The sequence below is a fragment of the Oncorhynchus keta genome, chromosome 26 (assembly GCF_023373465.1).
Source record: "Oncorhynchus keta strain PuntledgeMale-10-30-2019 chromosome 26, Oket_V2, whole genome shotgun sequence".
In the NCBI taxonomy this organism is placed as follows: Eukaryota; Metazoa; Chordata; class Actinopteri; order Salmoniformes; family Salmonidae; genus Oncorhynchus; species Oncorhynchus keta.
In genome coordinates, this window is record NC_068446.1 from 31,004,744 (window position 1) to 31,031,325 (window position 26,582).

At 42.3% G+C, this 26,582-nt stretch overlaps 2 protein-coding genes across 3 annotated transcripts; one reads left to right on the top strand and one right to left on the bottom strand.

The window, feature by feature from the left end:
• Positions 1–8,435: 8,435 nt before the first annotated feature.
• Positions 8,436–10,134, top strand: LOC118359246 (MICOS complex subunit MIC13-like). Its single transcript, XM_035737662.2, has 4 exons — positions 8,436–8,623; positions 9,051–9,207; positions 9,309–9,360; positions 9,450–10,134. The coding sequence occupies exons 1-4, from the start codon at positions 8,595–8,597 to the stop codon at positions 9,545–9,547; spliced, it is 336 nt and encodes a 111-aa protein (XP_035593555.1). The 5' UTR covers positions 8,436–8,594; the 3' UTR covers positions 9,548–10,134.
• A 3,316-nt stretch (positions 10,135–13,450) lies between these two features.
• Positions 13,451–19,969, bottom strand: LOC118359247 (spindlin-Z-like). 2 transcript variants are annotated; one of them, XM_035737663.2, is made up of 5 exons: positions 19,823–19,969; positions 19,083–19,124; positions 18,605–18,858; positions 18,162–18,395; positions 13,451–17,848 (listed from the first exon to the last, which is right to left on the bottom strand). In XM_035737663.2, exons 2-5 carry the CDS (start codon positions 19,100–19,102, stop codon positions 17,643–17,645), a joined length of 714 nt encoding a protein of 237 aa, XP_035593556.1. In that variant the 5' UTR covers positions 19,103–19,124; positions 19,823–19,969; the 3' UTR covers positions 13,451–17,642. The 2 variants fall into 2 exon arrangements, with proteins under 2 accessions (XP_035593556.1, XP_035593558.1); XM_035737665.2 differs by having other exon boundaries at positions 19,083–19,121; positions 19,823–19,961.
• Positions 19,970–26,582: the final 6,613 nt, after the last annotated feature.

Here is a 26,582-nt window from a genome sequence, read left to right on the forward strand (position 1 = left end):
GTAGCTACTATCTTGTCTCATAGCTACAACTCCCGCACAGGCGCGGGAGAGACGAAGGTTGAAAGTCATGCGTCCTCCGATACACAACCCAACCAAGCCGCACTGCTTCTAAACACAGCTCGCATCCTACCCGGAAGCCAGCTGCACCAATGTGTTGGAGGAAACACTGTGCACCTGGCAACCTTGGTTAGCGCACACTGCGCCCGGCACGCCACAGGAGTCGCTGGTGCACGATGAGACAAGGATATCCCTACCGGCCAACCCCTCCCTAACCCGGACGACGCTAGGCCAATTGTGCGTCGCCCCACGGACCTCCCGGTCGCGGCCGGTTACGACAGAGCCTGGGCGCGAACCCAGAGTCTCTGATGGCACAGCTGGCGTTGCAGTACAGCGACCTTAACCACTGCGTCACCCGGGAGGCTCTGATGTCCAATTTTGAGGATTTCTTCGACACTTGAGCAGTACAATGAATAATCGTTGCAATAAATGGCACAAAATCCACCTTTTTCACACAAAGCATGTCCGGTTCTCTTGATTGACAAATATCCACTAATGGCTGGGGTGTATCTACTACTATATCATCAACACTAGAGTCGCTTGCTTTCTCAATTCATTTAATCAATCAAATATATTTATAAAGTCCATCTTACATCAGCTGATGTCACAAAGTGCTGTACAGAAACCCAGCCTAAAACCCCAAACAGCAAGCAATGCAAGTGTAGTAGCACGGTGGCTAGGAAAAACTCACTAGAAAGACCAGAACCTAGGAAGAAACCTAGAGAGGTTTCTCTAGGTCTGGGTAGCCATTTTATTATATGGCTTGAGGGTAGAAGCTGTTTAGAAGCCTCTTGGACCTAGACTTGGCGCTCTGGTCCCACTTGCCATGTGGTAGCAGAGAGAACAGTCTATGGTGGCTGGAGTCTTTCACAATTTTTAGGGCCTTCCTCTGACACCACCTGGTATAGAGTTCCTGGATGGCAGGAAGCTTGGCCTCAGGCAACAGAACATTGTACTGTCTACACTCGGTTTGCTGTGTATATTAAAACATTTTCATTAAATAGTTTTTAATCCGAACTAATGTTTTGTTGCTAAGGATTCCACGGCGCGGTTAGCCTTTACAGCTGGGACTGCAAGTTTGTGTTCCTTTTTTTTGCGTGGATTCCGCGAGTGCTTTCTGGCTGTACTACAGACACCTATCCGTTGTCGTGGGAAAGACTCATTGTTATCTAACTTCTTTGGGGTATCCCCCCTTCTTCTCAATTTCCGCCTAAAGACATACCCTAATCTAACTGCCTGTAGCTCAGGCCCAGAGGCAAGAATATGCATATTCTTGATATCATTTGAAAGGAAACACTCAGCATTTTGTGGAAATGTGAATTGAATGTAGGAGAATATAACACAATAGATCTGGTAGAAGAAAATACAAGGAAATAAACATACGTTTTCTGTTTTTCTATTGTTGCTGCATCATCTTTCAAATGACCAAGAACAGCCAAACATACAGATAGGATGCTGTGGATGATTTAAATGATGAACATAAGATGGCAACAATAGCTGAGCAAAGTTTTGGACAGATAACTTCAAAAATGAGCGAGCTACATGACATTGAGCATGAAGTCACCCAGGTGTCCCACACAAATGTACCCAAGTGGCCAAATTGGTACAGTGATACATTTTGAAAGAAAGAACTGTATACAAAATACATAAATGCTATTCTAACCCCCCCCCCCCAAAAAAAAAGATGTATATATATACAGTGGGGCAAAAAAGTATTTAGTCAGCCACCAATTGTGCAAGTTCTCCCAATTTTTATCATAGGCACACTTCAACTATGACAGACAAAATGAGGGGGGAAAAATCCAGAAAATCACATTGTAGGATTTTTAATGAATTTATTTGCAAATTATGGTGGAAAATAAGTATTTGGTCACCTACAAACAAGCAAGATTTCTGGCTCTCACAGACCTGTAACTTCTTCTTTAAGAGGCTCCTCTATCCTCCACTCGTTACCTGTATTAATGGCAGCTGTTTGAACTTGTTATCAGTATAAAGACACCTGTCCACAACCTCAAACAGTCACACTCCAAACTCCACTATGGCCAAGACCAAAGAGCTGTCAAAGGACACCAGAAACAGAATTGTAGACCTGCACCAGGCTGGGAAGAATGAATCTGCAATAGGTAAGCAGCTTGGTTTGAAGAAATCAACTGTAGGAGCAATTATTAGGAAATGGGAAACATACAAGACCACTGATAATCTCCCTCGATCTGGGGCTCCACGCAAGATCTCACTCCGTGGGGTCAAAATTATCACAAGAACGGTGAGCAAAAATCCCAGAACCACACGGGGGGACCTAGTGAATGACCTGCAGAAAGCTGGGACCAAAGTAACAAAGCCTACCATCAGTAACACACTCCGCCGCCAGGGACTCAAATCCTGCAGTCCGTACCTTAGTGATGAGCTTTGAGGGCACTATGGTTTTGAACAATGTATAGCATTCTCACATAGGTGTTCCTTTTGTCCAGGTGTGAAAGGGCAGTGTGGAGTGCAATAGAGATTGCATCATCTGTGGATCTGTTGGTGGTATGCAAATTGGAGTGGGTCTAGAGTTTCTGGGATAATGGTGTTGAAGTGAGCCATGACCAGCCTTTCAAAGCATTTCATGACTACAGACATGAGTGCTATGGTCGGTAGTCATTTAGGCAGGTTACCTTAGTGTTCTTGGGCACGGGGACAATGGTGTTCTGCTTGAAACATGTTGGTATTACAGACTCAGACAGGGAGAGGTTATAAATGTCAGTGAAGACACTTGCCAGTTGGTCAGCGCATGCTTGGAGTACACATCCTGATAATCTGTCTGGTATGCTCGTGTCACTGGACAGTTCTTGGCTGTGCTTCCCCTTTGTAGTCTGTAATAGTTTACAAGCACTGCCACATCCAACGAGAGTCGGAGTTGGTGTAGTACGATTCAATCTTAGTCCTGTATTGACACTTTGCCTGTTTGATGGTTCGTCGGAGGGCATAGTGGGATTTCTTATAAACTTCCGGGTTAGAGTCCCGCTCCTTGAAAGCAGCAGCTCTACCCTTTAGCTTAGTGCGGATGTTGCCTGTAATCCATTGCTTCTGTTTGGAGAATGTACATATGGTCACTGTGGGGACGACATCATCGATGCACTTATTGATGATGCCACTGACTAACACGGAACCCAAACCGGCTGCGCGTGTGCGCCATCGTGAGCTATCGTGCATACATGTATTTTGTCCCCCTACACCAAACGCGATCACGACATGCAGGTTAAAATATCAAAACAAACTCTGAACCAATGACATTAATTTGGGGACAGGTCGAAAAGCATTAAACATGTATGGCAATTTAGCTAGTTAGCTTGCATTTGCTAGCTAATTCGTCCCATTTCTCTAGCTTGCTGTTGCTAGCTAATTTGTCCTGGGATATAAACATTGAGTTGTTATTTTACCTGAAATGCACAAGGACCTCTACTCCGACAATTAATTCACACATAAAACGGCCAACCGAATCATTTCTAGTCATCTCTCCTCCTTCCAGGCCTTTTCATCTTTGAACTTATATGGTGATCTCATCTAAACATTCATAGTATTACCATGACAACCGGCAACAAAGTTTGTCTTTCAATCACCCACGTGGATATAACCAATGAGACGATGGCACATGGGTTCCTGCTTCTATAAACCAATGAGGAGATGGGAGAGGCAAGACTTTCAGCACGATCTCCATCAGAAATAGGAATGACTTCTATTTTAGCCCTTGGCATCGCAGACGCTCGTTGGCGCACGCGAGCAGTGTGGGTGCAATAATTGAATATAATGGATTTCTACATATATTTTGCACCGCTCGCGCACGCGACGTGTCCGGTCTGGTCAGCATGTGACGTGGTGTACTCCTCAATGCCATCGGAAGAATCTCGGAACATATATTCCAGTCTGTGCTAGCAAAACAGTCCTTTAGCTTAGCATCTTTTTCATCTGTCCAATTTTTTTATTGACCGAGTCACTGGTTCTTCCTGCTTATATATTGTCTTCTATCAGGAGCATAGAATTATGGCCAGATTTTCCAAATGGAGGGCGAGGGAGAGCTTTGTATGCTTATCTGTGTGTGGAGTAAAAGTGGTCTAGAGTTTTTTTTCCCTCTGATTGCACATTTGACATGCAGGTAGAAAATGGATTTAAGTTTCACTGCATTAAAGTGCCCGGCCACTAGGAGCACCACCTCTGGATAAGCGTTTTTCTGTTTGCTTATGGCGGGATACTGCTGATTGAGTGCGGTCTTAGTGCTAGCATCGGCCTGTGGTGGTATGTAGACAGCTATGGAAAATACAGATAAACTCTCTTGGTAGATAGTGTGGTCTACAGCTTATCATGAGATACTCTACCTCGGGCGAGCAAAACCTTGAGACTTGCTTAGATATCGTCCACAAGCTGTTGTTTACAAATATACATAGACCACCACCCCTCATCTTACCAGAGGCTGCTGTTCTATCCTGTTTATACAGTGTAAAACTGCCAGCTGTATGTTTTTCATGTCGTTTTTCAGCCACGACTTGGCGAAACAGAAGATATTACAATTTTTAATATCCCGTTGGTAGTTTAATCTTGCTCGTAGGTGTCACGCCCTGACCTTAGAGAGCTTTTTATGTCTCTATTTTGGTTTGGTCAGAGTGTGATTTGGGTGGGCATTCTATGTTCTTTTTTCTATGGTTTGTATTTCTTTGTTTTGGCCGGGTATGGTTCTCAATCAGGGACAGCTGACTATCGTTGTCTCTGATTGGGAACCATACTTAGGTAGCTTTTTCCCCACCTATGTTTTGTGGGTAGTTGTTTTCTGTTTAGTGTTCTTCACCTGACAGGACTGTTTTGGGTTCGTTTATTCACCTTGTTATTTTTGTTTCAGTGTTCAGTTCAATAAAAGTCATGAACACTTACCACGCTGCGCTTTGGTCCGATTCCTCCTCATCCAACGACGACACCCGTTACAGTAGGTCACTAATTTTACTTTCCAATGATTGCATTTAAGCCAATAGAACGGACATCTTGGGTTCTCTTGAAGTATCCCATATCTACCTCCATCAACACCCTGGCTATGATAGGATTCTCAGATACACAGCCTTATAAATAAAATAAAAACGCATCCCAACAAGAAACAGATACTTATCTGACTCATCATCCTTTCCAATTTTACACAATTTCCTTTTTCCTCCATTATGTGACACTGCGATTTTACATTCATCATCTTCAACTTTACTCAACACTGTTCCTGATTCAGACTTGGCATCCACTTCCGCCATGATCCCTGCATGTCCCTCCTACGGCGAAGGCGGTTCCTTCACGTCGGTCAAACAAAAACACTCTAATGATTGGTTGATGAAAAGTGCCTCCCACAATGCAGGGGATGACTGCAAGTTCGAGCTAGTGAGGAGCAACTTCAGAAAATTGAAGTCAACTGCAGTCTAAACTTCATCACATGGTTGTTGTAAAGTTCATGCAATCGACAAGTAGGCACAAGTCAGACAAAAAAAATCCCTGTAATGCAACACACTTTGAAAGGCGGAGACCAACGATGGTCACCGACTTGAATGCGCCTATTATTATAGGGAGGGGATGCAGCCAGCTAAATTATAGGCTAAATCAATTAGGGTGCACCAACCAGAGCAATAAAATGATAACAGCAGATATTATTATTATTATTGATAGGCCTATTATTATCCCCCTCATTATTACAGTCATCAATATGTCTCTAACTTTATTGTGCCTTGATTACTTTTATCAGTTTGCTGCAACTAGCGAACAAGCTGCAACAAAATCTTAAACTGGACAGTTTTATCTCAATCTCTTCATTCAAAGACTCAATCATGGACACTCTTCCTGACAGTTGTGGCTGATTTGTGTGATGTATTGTTGTCTCTACCTTCTTTCCCTTTGTGCTGTTGTCTGTGCCCAATAATGTTTGTACCATGTTTTGTGCTGCTTCCATGTTGTGTTGTCATGTGTTGCTGCCTTGCTATGTTGTTGTGTTTAGGTCTCTCTTTATCTAGTGCTGTTTTGTCTCTCTTGTCGTGATGTGTGTTCTGTCCTATATATATATATATATATATATATATATATATATATACAGTGCCTTGCGAAAGTATTCGGCTCCCTTGAAATTTGCGACCTTTTGCCAAGTTTCAGGCTTCGAACATATAGATATTAAACTGTATTTTTTTTGTGAAGAATCAACAAGTGGGACACAATCAGGAAGTGGAACGACATTTATTGGATATTTCTAACTTTTTTAACAAATCAAAAACTGAAAGATTGGGCATGCAAAATTATTCAGCCCCTTTACTTTCAGTGCAGCAAACTCTCTCCAGAAGTTCAGTGAGGATCTCTGAATGATCCTATGTTGACCTAAATGACTAATGATGATAAATACAATCCACCTGTGTGTAATCAAGTCTCCGTATAAATGCACCTGCACTGTGATAGTCTCAGAGGTCCGTTAAAAGCGCAGAGAGCATCATGAAGAACAAGGAACACACCAGGCAGGTCCGAGATACTGTTGTGAAGAAGTTTAAAGCCGGATTTGGATACAAAAAGATTTCCCAAGCTTTAAACATCCCAAGGAGCACTGTGCAAGCAATAATATTGAAATGGAAGGAGTATCAGACCACTGCAAATCTACCAAGACCTGGCCGTCCCTCTAAACTTTCAGCTCATACAAGGAGAAGACTGATCAGAGATGCAGCCAAGAGGCCCATGATCACTCTGGATGAACTGCAGAGATCTACAGCTGAGGTGGGAGACTCTGTCCATAGGACAACAATCAGTTGTATATTGCACAAATCTGGCCTTTATGGAAGAGTGGCAAGAAGAAAGCCATTTCTTAAAGATATCCATAAAAGTGTCGTTTAAAGTTTGCCACAAGCCACCTGGGAGACACACCAAACATGTGGAAGAAGGTGCTCTGGTCAGATGAAACCAAAATTGAACTTTTTGGCAACAATGCAAAACGTTATGTTTGCCGTAAAAGCAACACAGCTCATCACCCTGAATACACCATCCCCACTGTCAAACATGGTGGTGGCAGCATCATGGTTTGGGCCTGCTTTTCTTCAGTAGGGACAGGGAAGATGGTTAAAATTTATGGACGGAGATTTCTCTTCCAACAAGACAATGATACAAAACATAAAGCAAAATCTACAATGGAATGGTTCAAAAATAAACATATCCAGGTGTTAGAATGGCCAAGTCAAAGTCCAGACCTGAATCCAATCGAGAATCTGTGGAAAGAACTGAAAACTGCTGTTCACAAATGCTCTCCATCCAACCTCACTGAGCTCGAGCTGTTTTGCAAGGAGGAATGGGAAAAAATGTCAGTCTCTCGATGTGCAAAACTGATAGAGACCTACCCCAAGCGACTTACAGCTGTAATCGCAGCAAAAGGTGGCGCTACAAAGTATTAACTTAAGGGGGCTGAATAATTTTGCACGCCCAATTTTTCAGTTTTTGATTTGTTAAAAAAGTTTGATATATCCAATAAATGTCGTTCCACTTCATGATTGTGTCCCACTTGTTGTTGATTCTTCACAAAAAAAATACAGTTTTATATCTTTATGTTTGAAGCCTGAAATGTGGCAAAAGGTCGCAAAGTTCAAGGGTGCCGAATACTTTCGCAAGGCACTGTACCTTTCAAAAGTTTGGGCTCACTTAGACATTTTCTTGTTTTTTAAAGAAACACTTTTTTGTCCATTAAAATAACATCAATTTGATCAGCAATACAGTGTAGACATTGCTAATGTTGTAAATTACTATTGTAGCTGGAATATCTACATAAGCGTACAGAGGCCCATTATCAGCAACCAGAAACGGACGCCTCACAAGTTCTCAACTGGCAGCTTCATTACATAGTACCCGCAAAACACCAGTCTCAAAGTCAAGGCAGAGTTTAAAGAAAAAGCCATATCTCAGACTGGCCAATAAAAAGAAAAGATTAAGATGGGCAAAAGAACACAGGCACTAGACAGAGGAACTCTGCCTAGAAGGCCAGAGTTCCTCTTACTTTTTTTTTATCCCAGCCCCGCAGGAGGTCTTTTGCCTTTTGGTAGGCCGTCATTGTAAATAAGAATTGGTTCTTTACTGATTTGCTTAGTTAAATGTAAATACATGTATGCACATGTTTCTTGTGTTCTGAAATGTACACATAAATAAAATCCGCACCCCCCCTCCCCCATCAACAGCAGCTTCAGCATAATCACGAACTTTTTCTATCATTATTCGTTTTTATACCCAGACGAAATCCAGAAAAAAACATGATTTGTAGTATAATATAAATAATTTGAAACATGACCGGCTCTAAATATATTTATTTGTATGTATTATATTTTTGCGAATCCGCTACTCTCGTTAAAAAATCGTTTAAAAAATAACTGTGTCACGGGGTTGCCCTTCAACGTAGTTATTGAGGTTGCGTAGCCGGTTACTCTTCGTTGTCGAGTTCATTCATTTCATGTGTGCTGTTGCAACGAGCCAGTAAATACACAACGTTAATTCAAGAAATATATAGATTTACCTGTGACACTATGGCTGCTAAGCTATTGCCTGTTCTAAAGTAAGTTTTCGAGAAAGTATAGCTAACGTTAGCTAGCAAGCTGGTTAGCAAGTTAACATGTAGCTAGTTGGCTAACTGTAGTAGCTAGCTTTAATTTAGTTTTGAATTTATGTCCATTAGTCAATATCCAGCTAGCTAAACAGCACTCGATCTGCTAGTTAACTAGCTAGTAACATGTAGCTAACATCAATAACTGGTTAACGTTAACTGCTAGCTATCTGGCATATCTTTGCTAAACGTTGATGCAGTATGTGTGGTGGTTTTCAAGTTATGAATGTACTTATTGTGCATTTAACATGTGAATGTGTTTGTACACTTTCATGCCAGGTGTAACGTTTAACAAGGCATGTTTCTCTGTCATCAAATACGTGGCACTTCGCCATCCACTTAGTTGTCTTATCTCAGTGTCGTTCTTTTTCTCTCACAGGTTGGCCACTAAGGTGACTATTGCAGGAGGTGCTTTGTATGTTACCTATGATTCTGGACTATTAGGGGGAAGTGCGCAGGGCTCAGAGGTCCTTGGAAAAGCTAAAGCTGCCATTCCCCCTGCAGTGGATGAGTGGGTGAAGTATTTTGGCTTTGAGGTAAATATGCCTTTATTGTACTGTGATTTAACTGACAGCCAGAATAATGCACTATGGAGTACAAGGTGAGGGAGGATTAAACGTATATTGTTTTCGTCTAGCTTCCAGCCTTCCCAAAAATGGGATTCTCCCCTGTCGAGGTGTGGAACTCGGGTAAGAAATGGTTGACAGCTGAGTCATAAAGGACTTTTCCAGACTTACAAGTCTAAAATTGTTATTTCATTTATGTTATTTCATTCCAGGGGTGCAGTCATCCATATCTGCTCTCTCATCGGGTCCTACAGCATTAGGTGGCTACACCAACCAAGGCTTGCAGTACCTGAAAGACCTCACCAAATGAAAAGTGACATCCTGCAACTAGCAGACATTTTAAGAACCTAATTTCTGTTTTGGATTGGTCCCTATGCAATCACAACCAAAGCCTCAGGAGTAACACAACTGGTGCAAATACATACAGCCCTCCTGTATAAGTTGCTTGCTTTGAATGCATAGCACATCAACTATAAAATGCAGTGGTACAGTAAATTCAGTGGAATTAGGCCAAGGCCAGTGTTGATTTGTGGAATGTGTAGTTGCTGATAATGCCAGAACTCAATGTTTGCATTCTATTGGGATGATAGTAATTTGTCAACACAAGCAGAATACATTGCATAATGCTACTTTGAGTTAAAAAAAACTATCTGGATACCACAGCAAGACCTGCACCCAAAAGAAATTACATTAACTGATTGACATTTAGTGTTATGTCTTGTGTGTACGTTAATTGTAAAATTTATTTTTTATCTCAAGACTTATATATTTGGTATGTTCTGACTTTGACCTGATTCCATATCTATCCAATCCAATACATTTTATACAGAATGTATTGTTTTGTGTATGTGTATATATTATTTAAGAGTGAAATAAACCTAAACATGTCCGATATGAGACCTTTGGTGGGATCTGTCTTTTTTACTGATTATGTGCTGTGTACTTTAAATCAGTGTTTCCCCCAATGATTTTGCCCCACCAACTGAATTTTGCTCTGCTCAGAGTACCCTGCCATGTGTATTTTAACAGTAAGCCTATGGCAGGAATCATCAACTATACTTGTAATCGAACCCATAAATGCTGATGCTCCATATACTCAACTTGTCTAAAGGCCAGTTTCATTGCTGCTTTAATCAGAAGATGTTTTCAGCTGTGCTAACATAATTGCAAAAGGGTTTTCTAATGATCAATTAGCCTTTTCTAATAAACTTTGATTAGCTAACACAACGTGACATTGGAACACAGGAGTGATGGTTGCCTATAATGGGCCTCTGTATGTCTATGTAGATATTACATAAATCTGCGGTTTCCAGCTACAATAGTAATTTACAACGTAAAAGATGTCTACACTGTATTTCTGAACAATTTGAAGATATTTTAATGGACAATGTGTTTTTCTTTCAAAAACAATGACATTTCTAAGTGACCCCAAATTTTTGAACAGTGTATATACAATCAAATGTATTTAAGACCTTTTTACATCAGATGTCACAAAGTGCTATACAGAACCCCAGCCTAAAACCCCAAACAGCAATCACTACAGAAGTAGAAGCAGTGCTTTCGGAAAGTAGTAAGACCCCTTGACATTTTCCACATTTTGTTAGGTTATAGCCTTATTCTAAAATTGTTGAAATTGTTTGTTTTTTTCCCCTCATCAATCTGCACACAATACCCCATAATGACAAAGTAAATGCTGTTAAATTTTGGTCATTTATTACAAATACAAAACTGATATCACATTTACATAAGTATTCAGACCCTTTACTCAGTACTTTGTTGAAGCACCATGGGCAGCGATTACAGCCTCGAGTCTTGGGTGACGCTACAATCTTGGCACACCTGAGTTTCTCTCATTCTACTCTGCAGATCATCTCAAGCTCTGTCAGGTTTGTCACATGCGTCGAATACCTTACAGTGAAACGCTTACTTTACAAGCCCTTAACCAACAATGCAGATAAAGTTATCTGTGGATCTTTAGGGGGGGTATGCAAATTGGAGTGGGTCTAGGGTTTCTGGGATAATGGTGTTGATGTGAGCCATGACCAGCCTTTCAAAGCACTTCATGGCTACAGACATGACTGCTACAGGTCGGTAGTCCTTTAGGCAGGTTACCTTAGTGTTCTTGGGCACAGGGACAATGGTGGTCTGCTTGAAACATGTTGGTATTACAGACTCGGAGAGGTTGAAAGTGTCAGTGAAGACACTTACCAGTTGGTCAGCACATGCTCAAGAGTACAAGTCCTGGTAATCTGCCTGGCCCCGTGGCCTTGTGAATGTTGACCTGTTTAAAGGCCCTACATCAGCTGAGGCGAGCATGATCACAGTCTGCGGAACAGCTGATGCCCTCATGCATGTTTGAGTGTTACTTACCTCGAAGCGAGCATAGAAGTAATTTAGCTAGTCTGGTAGGCTTGTGTCACTGGGCAGCTCTCGGCTGTGCTTTCTTTTGTAGTCTAATAGTTTGCAATCCCTGCCACATCCAACGAGCGTCGGAGCCGGTGTAGTACGATTCAATCTTAGTCCTGTATTGATGCTTTGCCTTTGATGGTTCACCGGAGGGCATAGCGGGATTTCTTATCAGATTCCGGGTTAGAGTCCCGCTCCTTGAAAGCGGCAGCTCTACCCTTTAGCTCAGTGCGGATGTTGCCTGTCTTGGCTGTGTGCTTAGGGTTTACATTTACATCTTGTTGGAAGGTGAACCTTCGCCCAAGCTTGAGGTCCTGAGTGCTCTGGAGCAAGTTTTCATTAAGGATCTCTCTGTACTTTGCTCTATTCATCTTTGCCTCAATCCTGACTAGTCTCCCAGTCCCTGCAGCTGAAAAACATGCTTCACCGTAGTGATGTTGACAGGTATCCTCCAGACGTGGCACTTGGCATTCACGCCAAAAAATACAAACTTGGTTTCCTCAGACCAGAGAATCTTATTTCTCATGGTCTGAGTCTTTAGGCAAAGTCTTTGGCCAACTCCAAGCGGGCTGTCATGTGCCTTTTACTAAGGAGTGGCTTCCATCTGGCCACACTACCATAAAGGCCTACTTGGTGGAGTGCTGCTGAGTTGGTTGTCTTTCTGGAAGGTTCTCCCATCTCCACAGAGGAACTCTACAATTCTGTCAGTGACCATCGGGTTCTTGGTCACCTCCCTGACCAAGGCCCTTCTCCCCTGATTGCTCAGTTTGATCAGGTGGCCAGCTCTTGGTGGTTCCAAACTTATTCCATTTAAGAATGTTGGAGGCCACTGTGTTCTTAGGAACCTTCAATGCTGTGGAAATGTTTTCCCCAGATCTGTGCCGACACAATCCTGTCTTGGCGCTCTACGGACAATTCCTTCGACCTCATTGCTTGGTTCTTGCTCTGACATGCACTGTCAAATTATAGACAGTTGTGGGCCTTTCCAAATCATGTCCAGTCAATTGAATTTACCACAGGCAGACTCCAATCACATCATGGATGATCAATAGAATCAGGATGCACCTGAGCTCAATTTCAAGTCTCATAGCAAAGGGTCTGAATACATATGTAAATACATAAAAAATGTATTTTTCATAAATTTGTTAACATTTCCAAAAACCTGTTTTCGTGTTGTCATTATGGGGTATTGTGTGTAGATGGTGAGGAAATTGTTTTATTTAATTCATTTCAGAATAAGCCTGTAACGTAACAAAATGTGGAAAAGGGGGTCTGAATACTTCCCGACGGCACTGTACAGTATGATCACATATCTCTCTTATGTGTGGGAATACTTTGGAACAGATTTCCAAAATTAAAATCACTGGTAACTGATTTGCTGGTATTTTTACAGCCTTATGTCTAAAATACAAAACATATATATTATTTTTTTTTTGGAAGGGAGGCTCAACTTGGGGGGACAAATAAAAACCCCTGCGGGCCGCCAGGTGGGGAACCCTGGCCTATGGTCTCATGCGTCTTCTCATGTACTCCCTGTGGAAAGGCCAAGTACCCCGAGGGGGCCTTGTACCCCTGGTTGGAAACCACTTTAAGATATGTCATAGCCTACTTAGGTAAAGTACTTGGATATGAGGTTGGGTCAGTAGTATTATTAATTACATTCTACAATGTATACTGCCTCAAAGTCCTGTAGTTTGAGGGAGTGGGGGGTTTAAAAGTGTGTCAAATTTAATCACAACTACATCATTCTGAACCTAAATCACATCCAACGGGTGAAAAATGGCAGAGGAAAGGGATGTGCAAAAAAAACACACAAAAAAAACATTTATTACTCATGACGTAACAATTACACAAATGTGTTGTTGATTGCTACAACTCCAGACCTGGGAGGAGTAAAAAAAGAAATGCACAATAACAGAAGAGTACACACAATCTGTTGGAGTTTCATTTTACTGTACATAGAAACACCACAACACAAATGGTGGTGATACAAGTAGCATTGAGAGGTTGGTTGTTTAGCAACAAAACCGACTCGTACGCAACTATGGGGCAAAACATACACGGTTGGCTATATTTTGTTTCCAATGTTTGCTGAAAACAAATGTGAACAATGAGTACTTGTGTGGGGTCAATTTCACACCATATGTATTGAATATATAATATATCGTGAACATGAAAAATAAAGTTGAGAATGTAAACATGTTTTTGAGGATGGGTGAAATAATGGATGTTGAAATCAAAAACCAAACAATTGAAAGCAAAATGTATATAATTGTAAACAAAAATAAGACATCAGAAGCAAAACCCAAAAACTTGAAAGCAAATTATTTTAAAGCGGGAGGATAACTCTATGACAAATGGTAAAAAATATATACATTTGAAAACTAATGCAAAAATTGTTTTCAGTTAAACTTTCCTAGCAACCAATCCTGTTGAATACATTTTGCCTACGCTCTTGCCTGCATGTACTACCTGTTGGTTACACTACTCGTATCTTTGCTTTTGTTGGCTGTTTCTTTGCTTTCACTGCCAGTCTTTTCGATTGCGAGTTTTGAAATTATTTTTCCGTGAAGGGCGGGGTTTAGAGGGAGGTGTTCATTGATTGGGTTAAGACGAACCGTCACTCCAAAACTAGTGAACCAATGGAGACTCATTGTCTACGCATCCCTCTAAACCCTGCCCTTCACTGAAAAATAATGCCAAAAATTGCAATCGAAAAGACTGGTAGTGAAAGCAAAAGAAACGGATTGATTGAACATTTAACCGAAAACGATTTTTGCATTAGTTTTCAAGTTAAAAAATATATATAATTTGTCTTGGAGTTTTTGCTCTCGCTTTAAAATTATTTGCTTAAAAGTTTTTGATGTATTATTTTTGTTTACAACTCTATACATTGTGCTTTCAATTGTTTGGTTTTTGATCAACATCTATTATATCACCCGTTCTCAAAAATATGTTAACATTCTCAACTTTATTTTTCATGTTCACGTTTTTGTATTTTTTATTTTGAATTCAATACATATGGTGTGAAATTGACCCCATACACATGTCCCTCAAATATAACGTTACAGAATATTAGCATAGATGGGACATCCGTCAAAACGCCTCAAAACAAGACATGGTATCAAGAACTAGATAAAACGAGCCACCTACGGATTCCAAACGTGGCAGGTTCTTGTCATTGTTGCTAGCTATCTGACCATCCAGAATCACAACACACTGTCTTCTGCCCCATTGAAGCGTGCACATCGTTTTCGTGACGTCAGCTAACCCGTCTATAGATAAGCCCTGACAATTTAGTTTTTTTACAGTCACATTTTCTAGCTAAATATTTTACTAAAATTGGACTGCAAAGACTGCCACAAAATTATCTTCCAGATATATCACATATGCAACTGTCATAACTAATATGCTTGGTTGCATTCAATTTATGCATGCAAATCTGACAATAAAAGGCTACATTTATACTGGCAGCCCAATTCAGTATTTTTTCCCTGCTAATTGGACTTTTCACTTCAGATCTTTTTCAGAGATAATCTGATTGGTCAAAAGACCAAGTGAAAAACAAGATCAGAATTGGGCTACCTGTCTAAACACTGCCTAAGTACAATTACCCCTATGCACCATGGACCAATGTACTGTGTAAAAAGATAGACTGGATACCCTGGAGTGGTGAGTAGGACAGGAGACTGTAAATCTGAATTCTCCTAGCCAGTCCATTTGAGTTTTGGACTTCCTGGGATTACATTATGGAGTGTAGCTCTCAAATCTTTAAAATAAGATTAAAAAGTGAAAACTTGTATTTTTCCTCAAGAGACCAGGCCTAAGCATCTTTTGGAAGCTGTCTTTGCTGCATTTCTCTAGGTGAGATTTGTAGATGGGTTCTAAAGCTGGTGTTTCAATGGGATATTTACAATATAAAGGAAGTACTCACAACAGCATACATTTACAACACAATCTAAAGTTACAGATTAAATACTGTATAACGTGTTATAAATGTTTTATTTTCTCCATGCGTTTTACCATTATGGCTTACCATTGCTACAATATACCACTTGTTGTTGGTCATGGATGTTATATTGGGGGAAATTATTGTATACTGCAGTAACTGCCAACATTGCACATATTCTCTAATACAAACCGACAATAGCAACAACCTTGTCACTCAGTCTTTGACACGTTTGTTTCTTTCGAGCATTTTTTACTTTTACTAATACTGACCAAATAGTGGCTTTAACATTAAACAGAATCAAATTGTGAGAGGTTAGCAAATATATAGAGTATGGCAACATGATCAGCCTGAAGGCACTTTATGATGCTTGTTTGTTTTCTACTGAAGATCAGAATGTAGTGTAAAGTCCTGCCTCTATTCTACTCCTCAAGCTTATCATACAGTCTGATGATGTTTTGAACATGTCAGTTATTGTCAGGGCCAGAAGTTTTCTTGATCTGGACAAGTCATCAGGTTGTGTGGTCAAGACAAAATCCTGGCCCTAACTTTATGAAGACCTGTATTCCTTGTTTCTAACAAGTCCTGATTCAGCATTATGAATGTTATATTAGGCAGTTCAAAATAGTGTTTGAACCATCACCACACAGCAGTGCTTCTCAACTCCAGTTGTCCAATAACCCCAACAGCAAACATTTTTGTTGTAGCCCTGGATAAGCACACAGATTCCAATGGTTAACTAATCGTCAAGCCCTCAATGAGTTGAATTAGGTGAGGTTGTTCGGGCCAACAACAAGATGGTGTGCTATTAGGGGTACTCGAGGACTGGAGTTGGGAGACACTGCTATACACTACTCCTAGGCCAGTGCAACCCAGTGCTATGAATCCAATGATAGCACTGTGGGTTTATCAAGGAATGATTGTCTATGAACTGACTGACAAATCAAACAAAGTTAGTTGCCTATTGATAAAGACAAAAAAAAAAATGTAATGATGCTTTCAGGGGCATCAAAGGTTACTGCATTTCACTTTCAAAGCTAACACTTCACTGAACAAAACAGCTCAAACTAGTCTCTACAAAGATTCACTTATACATCATGCTCGCTGTTTGGCCATTCAAGGACCAAATATGAATGGCTACTGGGGCCAGCTTTTAGTTTTATAATATATAATTCAGTTCTGCTTTGAATTAAGCATCAGGATGTGGGAAACAATTGAAATGTGGTCATTCTTGCACTATACTGTAAGTCTGTCATAGGGAAAGATGCACTCCTGGACTGTCCAAGATGTGAGTCTGTCATAGGGCAAGGTGCACTCCTGGACTGTCCAAGATGTGAGTCTGTCATAGGGCAAGGTGCACTCCTGGACTGTCCAAGATGTGAGTCTGTCATAGGGCAAGGTGCACTCCTGGACTGTCCAAGATGTGAGTCTGTCATAGGGCAAGGTGCACTCCTGGACTGTCCAAGATGTGAGTCTATCATAGGGCAAGGTGCACTCCTGGACTGTCCAAGATGTGAGTCTGTCATAGGGCAAGGTGCACTCCTGGACTGTCCAAGATGTGAGTCTGTCATAGGGCAAGGTGCACTCCTGGACTGTCCAAGATGTGAGTCTATCATAGGGCAAGGTGCACTCCTGGACTGTCCAAGATGTGAGTCTGTCATAGGGCAAGGTGCACTCCTGGACTGTCCAAGATGTGAGTCTGTCATAGGGCAAGGTGCACTCCTGGACTGTCCAAGATGTGAGTCTGTCATAGGGCAAGGTGCACTCCTGGACTGTCCAATATGTGAGTCTACGGTGGAGCACAACCAGGAAATGGGGTAAAAAGGTCCTTCCAAGTGTACACGTTCCCACCCTCCTCCTAGTGGCCTACAATATCATTGCTACAGTTCTGCTGTGCATATCATAGAACTAGATTCAATGTGGACTAATAGATTGCACTTCCTGAATGACAAAGCATAACTGTTAAACCCTCCAGGGCCTTTAGGCAGTTCGAGAGATAGAGAGAGGAGGATAAGTGAAAAGTAAGCGATGGAGTGAGTAAACAAGTGTCCTATGTGGTCTTGACCAGGTCGTAGACATGGATGTGAAAGTCATCGTCGTATTTGATGTAGTATACAGAGGGCTTGGCAGGGACTTGGTAGATCACTAGGCCTGTTCGCTTCACACCTTTGTCAGTAACATACTCCACCTGCTTACCCACAAGACTCTCAGTCTCCTCGCCTGGCTTTCGGTCGGCCGGAAGCAAGTGCTTATTTTCTAGAGGGAAAAACAATGAATAATGTCAATGCTAGGGGTCTGTTCTTGAAATCTGCTTAGGGGAATTATCAAAATATGTTACGCTTATAAGTATTCATCGATAAATATTTGTCCTTTCTACAAGAACAAACACAGCAAATACTGTAAATACTGTAATAAGTAACCCTCCTAAATCCACTATCTTATAATTGGTGTGTAAAGAATAAACAAGTTCTACTCTGTGATCAGCCTCTCTCCAGTTCTCTGTAGGGGGAAGTATCTGAACACTCTGCTGCAGGTGGAGATGCTACTGAAGCTGAGAATTGGTCAATACCTGCTTCAGGTAAGATCCTGAGATCTCCCTCGGCATAGTCGTCCCACAGCTGGTACATGTATAGCACTGGGTCCTTCTCATAGGTGATGTAATACCAGTTAGTCATAATGGGAGCCCTGGAGAGGACCATGCCTCGCCACTCGTTCTTCTCTCCATCCTCCTTCTCAAAAAGGTGCTCCACCGCTTTGCCTACCAAATCCTCTGCCCCGTGAGGAACCTTGATCTTGTTGTTGACTGAGGAAGCAGATAAGTGTCATCAAGACAGAGACCAACATCGCATAACCACTGTGTCCCTGCTGTCTGATCATGCAGTAGCAGGTATGCAGTAAGAACACGTCATAACCTGTGCAAACCAAATGATGAAGTCTTTGCATTACTCAGAGCAGAGGATATGAAGCCTGATCTAAAAAAGGAGCCAAACCCATCACATTCACAACACTCACCAAGTTTATCTGTGAGAACCTGTAGATTAGACACCCTTTCGTCCTTGAATAGCTCGATGCCGTAGACACAGTCAAACCCGTCGTACTTGACCATGAATAGTGAGGGGTTGACATTGAGACGGTCCAGGACGGTGCCTTTCCATTTGCTCTGGTTGCCCTTCTCCCTCCAGGTGTGTTGTATTCTCACTCCCAGGAGACTGTTGGGGTCAGGGTTCATCACTGTGGTGTCACTCAGCTCCCCGCTACTCCGCTTTCTGGGGACACAATTTATGCATGTCATAGTTGGATATGCAAACTCATAGGATAATTTCACAAGGAAGTGGGACATATCTTATATGTTATTATGAGAGTTAAACAATTCATATTTTCTCATAAGTGAAGCCTAGTGTAGCTTACCCTAACAGTCTGGAAAGAGGAAAATTCCAAAGTGTGCATGTCATGATAACATATTTACAGAAAACAACATGTTTACACATACCTGCCCCTTTTCTTGGACATGCCTCCACAAATTCAAATACTGCTGAGGGAAGATACAGATAGAAATGTTCAGAGATTGGGAGAAAAACAGCCATTTTCGGGAAAAAAGAGACTGAGCTGTTATGTATACAGTAGTGGTTGAGACAGACAACCAGAGCAGCCAATGGCTTAGCATGTCTGAATAACTTCCTGGTTATTTCCTTGTATGCATTGCATCCATGGAGGTCACTGCAACCAATGCAGAACAAAACTGCCGCAGTTATACATCTTTACCCCACATTTCATAATCTATAATAATACATGTAACTAACTATTTGAAGATACACGACCTGGATCAGGAAACACAAACTCACAGACTGCAAATTGGCTATGAGAGATCAAGAGAAGTGCTATTCAACTTCAAGAAAAATACGTCAGCCAACACAACACCACTGTATCCCACATGCATAAATGAGAGGAGTGTAGCCAATTTAAATTCGCCACAACGATTGTATCACAAATGTAACATCGTCAATGTTACTATGTGACCCAGAGCTAGCCTACCGCACACACTGCTGATGAGACATGGAAAATGCGCGCCACAAGCACTGCTTGATCGTAATAGGTTATCAATTATTATTGTATTGATGTCAACTCCACGACATGCTGTTGTTCGGCGCACAAGCAAATGTAAATCTGTGTTAATGTCCCCGATACATAATCTATAACACGATGGATTCTCTCCCATAAATATCATATTACCTGTACACGAATTTCATGCCAAAACGACTAAATACTTCCAACAGAGAAACGCACACTACCGTCAATGCAAACCTTGCGAAACCTATGGAAAATGGGAGGATACTTCCGTGGGAAAACAATAACTACAGCCCCCATAGAACCTCGAGGCGCGATGTCCGTTGATAGGTAGGTGAAAGTCAGCGCAATGAACAATGGGAATTGCTGTCATTGTGTTGTGGTGGTGAACGCAGGTTTCGTTCAGGCTCGTTCTACGAAAATGGTGGCTTTTTGACCAGACAACTTTAATATATATATATAAAAATAACCTATATATATGTTTTTTTTAACCAAAACTTATAGTCAGGTAATAGTTAACCCCTTTACATTATCTTAATGTATTTTATATTTTTACTACATTAATTACAAATAAAATGATTATACTGCCTTTTTGTCACTGGTGTTACAATTATTTTACATTATTTTACATAACGATGGCTAACTGCCTTTTTGTCACTGGTGTTACAATTATTTTACATTATTTTACATAACGATGGCTAACTGTGATGGCTAACTGTGAAATCAAATGTTATTATAGCTATGTGTCTGGCTAGACTGTAAACTCTCCTTCCAGACTCACATTAAGCATCTCCAATCCAAAGTTAAATCTAGAATCGGCTGCCTATTTCACACCAAAGCCTCCTTCACTCATGCTGCCAAACATACCCTTGTAAAACTGATGATCCTACCGATCCTTGACTTCGGCGATGTCATATACGAAATAGCCTCCAACACTCTACTCAGATCATTGAATGCAGTCTGTCACAGTGCCATCCGTTTTGTCACCAAAGCCCCATATACTACTCACCACTCGACCTGTATGCTTTCGTTGGCTGGTCCTCCCTACATATTTGTCACCAAACCCACTGGCTCCAGGTCATCTATAAGTTTTTGCTAGGTATAGCTCTGCCTTATCTCAGCTCACTGGTCACCATAGCACCCATAACACCCACCCAGAGCACGCGCTCCAGCAAGTATATTTCACTGGTCATCCACAAAGCCAATTCCCCCTATGGCCGCATTTAATTCCAGTTCTCTGCTGCCAATGACTGGAACGAACAACAAAAATCACTGGAATCTCCTCACTAACTTTAAGCGTCAGCTGTCAGAGCAGCTAACCGATCGCTGCATCTGTACACATCCCATCTGTAAATAGCCCATCCAACTAGCAACCTACCTCATCCCCATATGTGTTTTTGTTTTTCTGCTCTTTTGCACACCAGTATTTTCATTGAAACTCATCATCTGCACATATATAACTCCAGTGTAAACTGATAAGTTGTCATTTCTTCACCACTATTGGCCTATTTATTGCCTTACCTCATTACTTCATTTGCACACACTGTATACAGATTTTTCTATTGTGTTATTGATTGTATGTTTGTTTATCCCATGTGTAACTTTGTGATGTTGTTTTTGTCGCACTGCTTTGCTTTATCTTGGCCAGGTTGCAGTTGTAAATGAGAACTTGTTTTCAACTGGCCTACCTGGTCAAATAAAGGTGAAATATATATTTTTAATTAGTAGACCTTACAGTGAAATGCTTACTTACGAGCTCCTAACCGACAGAGCAGTTTAAAAAATATGGATAAGAATAAGAGATAAAAGTAACAAGTAATTCAAGAGGAGCAGTAAAGAAAAATAACAATATATACAGGGGGGTGCCGGTACAGATACTAATTTGGCTCCGGTATCGCTTGCCGTGTGGTAGCAGAGAGAACAGTCTATGATTAGGGTGGCTGGAGTCTTTGAGGTCTTGGATGGCAGGAAGCTTGGCCCCAGTGATGAACTGGGCCATTCGCACTACCCTCTGTTGTGCCTTGCGATTGAAGGCCAAGCAGTGCCCCCTTCACGCCTGTCATGGTGTGCTTGGACCATGTCAGTTGGTTGGTGATGTGGATGCCAAGGAATTTGAAGCTCAACCTGCTCCACTGCAGCCCCGTCGATGAGAATGGGGGTGTGCTCGGTCCTCTTTTTCCTGTAGTCCACAATCATCTCCTTTGTCTTGATGACGTTGAGGGAGAGGTTGTTGACCTGGCACCACACAGCCAGGTCTCTGACCTCCTCCCTGTAGGCTGGCTCGTTGTTGTCTGTTGTGTCATCTGCAATGTTAATGATGGTGTTGGAGTAGTGCCTGGACGTGCAGTCATGAGTGAACAGGGAGTACAGGAGGGGGCTGTGCAGGCACCCATGAGGGGCCCTATGTATTGAGGATCAGCGTGGCAGATGTGTTGCTACCTATCCTTACCACCTGGGGGGCGGGCCGTCAGGAAGTCCAGGATCCAGTTGCAGAGGGAGGTGTTTCGTCCCAGGGTCATTAGCTTATTGATGAGCTTTGAGGGCACTATAGTGTTGAACGCTGAGCTGTAGTCTATGAATAGCATTCTCACATAGGTGTTCCTTTTGTCCAGGTGGGAAATGGCAGTGTGCTGTGCAATAGAGATTGCATCATCTGTGGATCTTTAGGGGGGGTATGCAAATTGGATTGAGTCTAGGGTATCTGGGATGATGGTGTTGATATGAGCCATGACCAGCCTTTCAAAGCACTTCATGGCAACAGACGTGAGTGCTACGGGTGGGTAGTCATTTAGGCAGGTTACCTTAGTGTTCTTGGGCACAGGCACTATGGTGGTCTGCTTGAAACATGTTGGTATTACAGACTCAGACAGGGAGAGGTTGAAAATGTCAGTGAAGACCCTTGCTAGTTGGTCAGCACATGCTCTCAGTACACGTCCTGGTAATCCGTCTGGCCCTGCGGCCTTGTGAATGTTGACCTGTCTACTCACATCGGCTGGTACAGCTGGTGCTCTCATGCACGTTTCAGTGTTATTTGCCTCGAAGCGAGTATAGAAGTAGTTTAGCTCGTCCAGTAGGCTCGTGTCACTGGGCAGCTCTTGACTGTGCTTCTGGGTTAGAGTCGCGCTCCTTGAAAGCAGCAGCTCTAGCCTTTAGCTCAGTGTGGACGCTGCCTGTAATCCATGGTTTCTGGTTGGGGTATGTACGTACGGTCACTGTGGGGACGACGTCATCGATGCACTTATTGATGAAGCCAAGCAACTGTTTTGATTATGCAGAGGTTGTTGATTCTGCTCTTCACAATAAGTTGGGTGAATGTTGGCCCATTCCTCCTGACAGAGCTGTTATATATATATGAGTCAGGTTTCTAGGCCTCCTTGCTCGCACACATGTTTTCAGTTCTGACCACAAATTTTCTATAGGATTGAGGTCAGGGCTTTGTGATGGCCACTCCAATACCTTGAGTTTGTTGTCTTTAAGCCATTTTGCCACAACTTTGGGGTCATTGTCGATTTGGAAGACCCATTTGCGACCAAGCTTTAACTTCCGGACTGATGTCTTGAGATGTTGCTTCAATATATCTACATACTTGTCAGTTTTCATGATGCCATCTATTTTGTGAAGTGCATCAGTCCCTCCAGCAGCAAAGCACCCCCACAACATAATGCTGCCACCCCGCGCTTCACGGTTCTTCGGCTTGCAAGCCTCCCCCTTTTTCCTCCAAACATAATGATGGTCATTATGGCCAGACAGTTCTATTTTTGTACGATTTTTTACGAAAAGTACGATCTTTGTCCCCATGTGCAGTTGCAAACCGTAGTCTGGCTTTTTTTATGGAGGTTTTGGAGCAGTGGCTTCTTCCTTGCTGAACGGCCTTTCAGGTTATACCGATATAGGACTTGTTCTACTGTGGATGTAGATACTTTTGTACCTGTTTCCTCCAGTATCTTCACAAGGTCCTTTGCTGTTGTTCTGGGATTGATTTGCACTTTTCGCACCAAAGTACGTTCATCTCTAGGAAACAGAACGTGTCTCCTTCCTGAGTGGTATGACGGCTGCGTGGTCCCATAGTGTTTATACTTGCGTACTATTGTTTGTACAGATGAACGTGGTACCTTCGGGCGTTTGGAAATTGCTCCCAAGGATGAACCAGACTTGTGGAGGTCTACAATTTTTTTTCTGAGGTCTTGGCTGATTTCTTTTGATTTTCCCATGATGTCAAGCAAAGAGGCTTGAAGGTAGGCCTTGAAATACATCCACAGGTACACCTCCAATTGACTCAAATTATGTTAATTAGCCTATCAGAATCTTCTAAAGCAATGACGTAATTTTCTGGAATTTTCCAAGCTGTTTAAAGGCACAGTCAACTTAGTGTATGCAAACGTCTGACCCACTGGAATTGAGAAACAGTGAATTATAAGTGAAATAATTTGTCTGTAAACAATTGTTGGAAATTAACTTGTTTCATGCACAAAGTAGATGTCCTAAACAATTTGCCAAAAATTATACTTTGTTATCAAGAAATTTGTGGAGTGGTTGAAAAACGAGTTTTAATGACTCCAATCTAAGTGTATGTAAACTTCCGACTTCAACTGTATACACGGAGTGTACAAAATATTAGGAACACCTGCTATTTCCATGACATAGAGTGACCAGGTGAATCCAGGGGAAATCTATGATCCCCTGTTAAATCCCCTTTAATCAATGTAGATGAAGGGGAGCAGACAGGTCAAAGATGGATTGTGTATGTGTGCCATTCATATGGTGAACGGGCAAGACAAAACATTTAAGTGCCTTTGCACGGGGTATGGTTGTAGATGCCAGGCACACAGGTTTGAGTCTGTCATTAACTGCAACGCTGCTAGGTTTTTCATGCTCAACAGTTTCCTATGTGTATCAAGAATGGTCCACCATCCAAAGGACATCCAGCGGACTTGACACAACTGTGGAAATGAGCCAGCATCCCTGTGGAACGTTTTTGCCACTTTGTAGTCTATGCCCCGACAAATGTTGGTTGTTTCGGTCGAGGGAAGTAGGGGTGCTGAGGAGCTGCAGCACCCCCTGATAAATCACAATGGAAAAAAATATATATATATTTGTTTTAAAACTTGTGCAATCAGCCTTTATTACTCAAGTATGAGCAGAGAAAAATACTTGTCAGCTAGCACGTGAATGCAGCATATGACATCCTGGCATTTAAAGCAAACAACATTTTCGACATTTCACATACTGTAAAACTTTATTTTTTCTCCTTCAAAATGCCTATTATTTTGAACGCAAGTATTTCTACCCATCTCAACACCTAGCCTAGCTGTATAGCACATAAACAGCATAGGGTGGCAGCAGAAGGAATTAAGGGGAAATTACAAGTGTAGGTTGTCAGGATTTGGCCAGGGTTGTTCTGGTTTTTGGTCACTAGATGCCCCCATTGTGCCTTTTGACCTTTTGTTTTCCCTTGATCCCCATTATTATTTGCACCTGTGCTTCGTTTCCCCTGATTGTATTTAAACCCTTTGTTTTCCTCTGTTCTTTGCTCTGTGTTTGTATGTTAGCACCCAGCCCTAGTACTCTGAGAACTCTTGTTGATCCCAGTGGACTCTCTTGTGGAATTCTGTTTTTTTGTTCTTGTTTGTTTGTTTTTTGAGTATCTTTTGAGGCTTTTTGTGCTTTACCTTCCACCTTGTGGATTTACTTTTTTGTCTTGGAGGATTACCTTTGATCTTGTAGGATTCCTTTTGAGGTTGTGGAGTTACATGTTTTCCTGAAGAACTTCACTTTTTACTTCATTAAATACACCGTCTCAAGTACTGCTGTGTCTGCCTCATCTTCTGGGTTCTGCCGACTATTCGTGGCTCAGTTGGTTAAGTGACTGTTTCTCACTCCGGAGACCCGGGTTCGTAACCGGGTCCTGACAGAAACACAGAGCCAAAAATGAACCCAGAGGCAGCCAGTTCCCAGGACCTTGTTGCCATGCTGTCCCACCACCAGGAGACTGTCCAACGCCACAAAGCTGCCCTGGTTCAGCAAGAGGCCTTAATGGCTAGACATTCTCATCTTCTGTCGGAGATGCTGACTTCCATAAAGCAGATATCTGATCGACTTACCCCGGCAACAGTTCCTGTCCCAGTACCTCAGATTCACGTACCCATGGCAGTTAACCCTCTGGCTGAACCTCGTCTTCCACCTCCCCAACGGTTCTCAGGTGATCCAAGTGCTTGTAAAGGGTTTCTCACCCAATGTTCTCTCTCCTTCGAGCTGCAACCCTCGTCGTTCCCCACCGACCGGTCTAAGATCGCATATATCATCACCCTGCTGTCAGAAAAAGCCCTGGCCTGGGCTACTGCTGTGTGGGATGCCCATAGTTCCTGCTGTGCCAGCTACTCTGCCTTTGCTGAGGAATTCAAACGAGTGTTTCAAGGCCCAAGCAGTGGTCCTGACTCAGCCAAACAGCTCCTGACTCTCCACCAAGGTCGGCGCAGCGTGACGAACTATGCCATCCAGTTCCGCACGGTGGCAGCAGCGAGTGGCTGGAACAACGAGGCGCTCACGGTGTGCTTTCTGAAAGGCCTTTCCGACACTATCCAAGATGAACTGGCCACTCGGGAACCACCGGACAATCTCGAGTCCCTGATCAAGTTGGCCTCACGCATTGACCAGCGTCTGAGAGAGAGAGAACTCAATCGTAGACCTTTAGCCCCTATCAGTCCCAGCTCCGAGTCCCCATCTTTATCCTCGCTGGCTCCACCGGAACCCATGCAGATTGGACGCATCTCCCAGGCTGAGAGAGACCGCCGGATGAGGGAGCGACGCTGTCTATATTGCGGCAAACCGGGCTATTTCCGTTCCACGTGTCCCGAGCTCCAGGGAAACGCTCTGTCCCGTACAGACCGGGGGGAACTGTAACGGGAAACATAACCTCCTCCCATCC

Excerpts from the sequence above, each read along its gene's own strand:
- LOC118359247 (XM_035737663.2), bottom strand. The coding sequence starts at position 19,102 with ATGTCCAAGAAAAGGGGCAG. Across the intron at positions 18,396-18,604 it reads GGTTCTCACAGATAAACTTG|TCAACAACAAGATCAAGGTT; the intron begins GTGAGTGTTGTG and ends CTGCTTCCTCAG. Across the intron at positions 17,849-18,161 it reads CAGGATCTTACCTGAAGCAG|AAAATAAGCACTTGCTTCCG; the intron begins GTATTGACCAAT and ends TTTTCCCTCTAG.
- LOC118359246 (XM_035737662.2), top strand. The coding sequence starts at position 8,595 with ATGGCTGCTAAGCTATTGCCTGTTCTAAA. Across the intron at positions 9,208-9,308 it reads TGAAGTATTTTGGCTTTGAG|CTTCCAGCCTTCCCAAAAAT; the intron begins GTAAATATGCCT and ends GTTTTCGTCTAG. Across the intron at positions 9,361-9,449 it reads TGTCGAGGTGTGGAACTCGG|GGGTGCAGTCATCCATATCT; the intron begins GTAAGAAATGGT and ends ATTTCATTCCAG.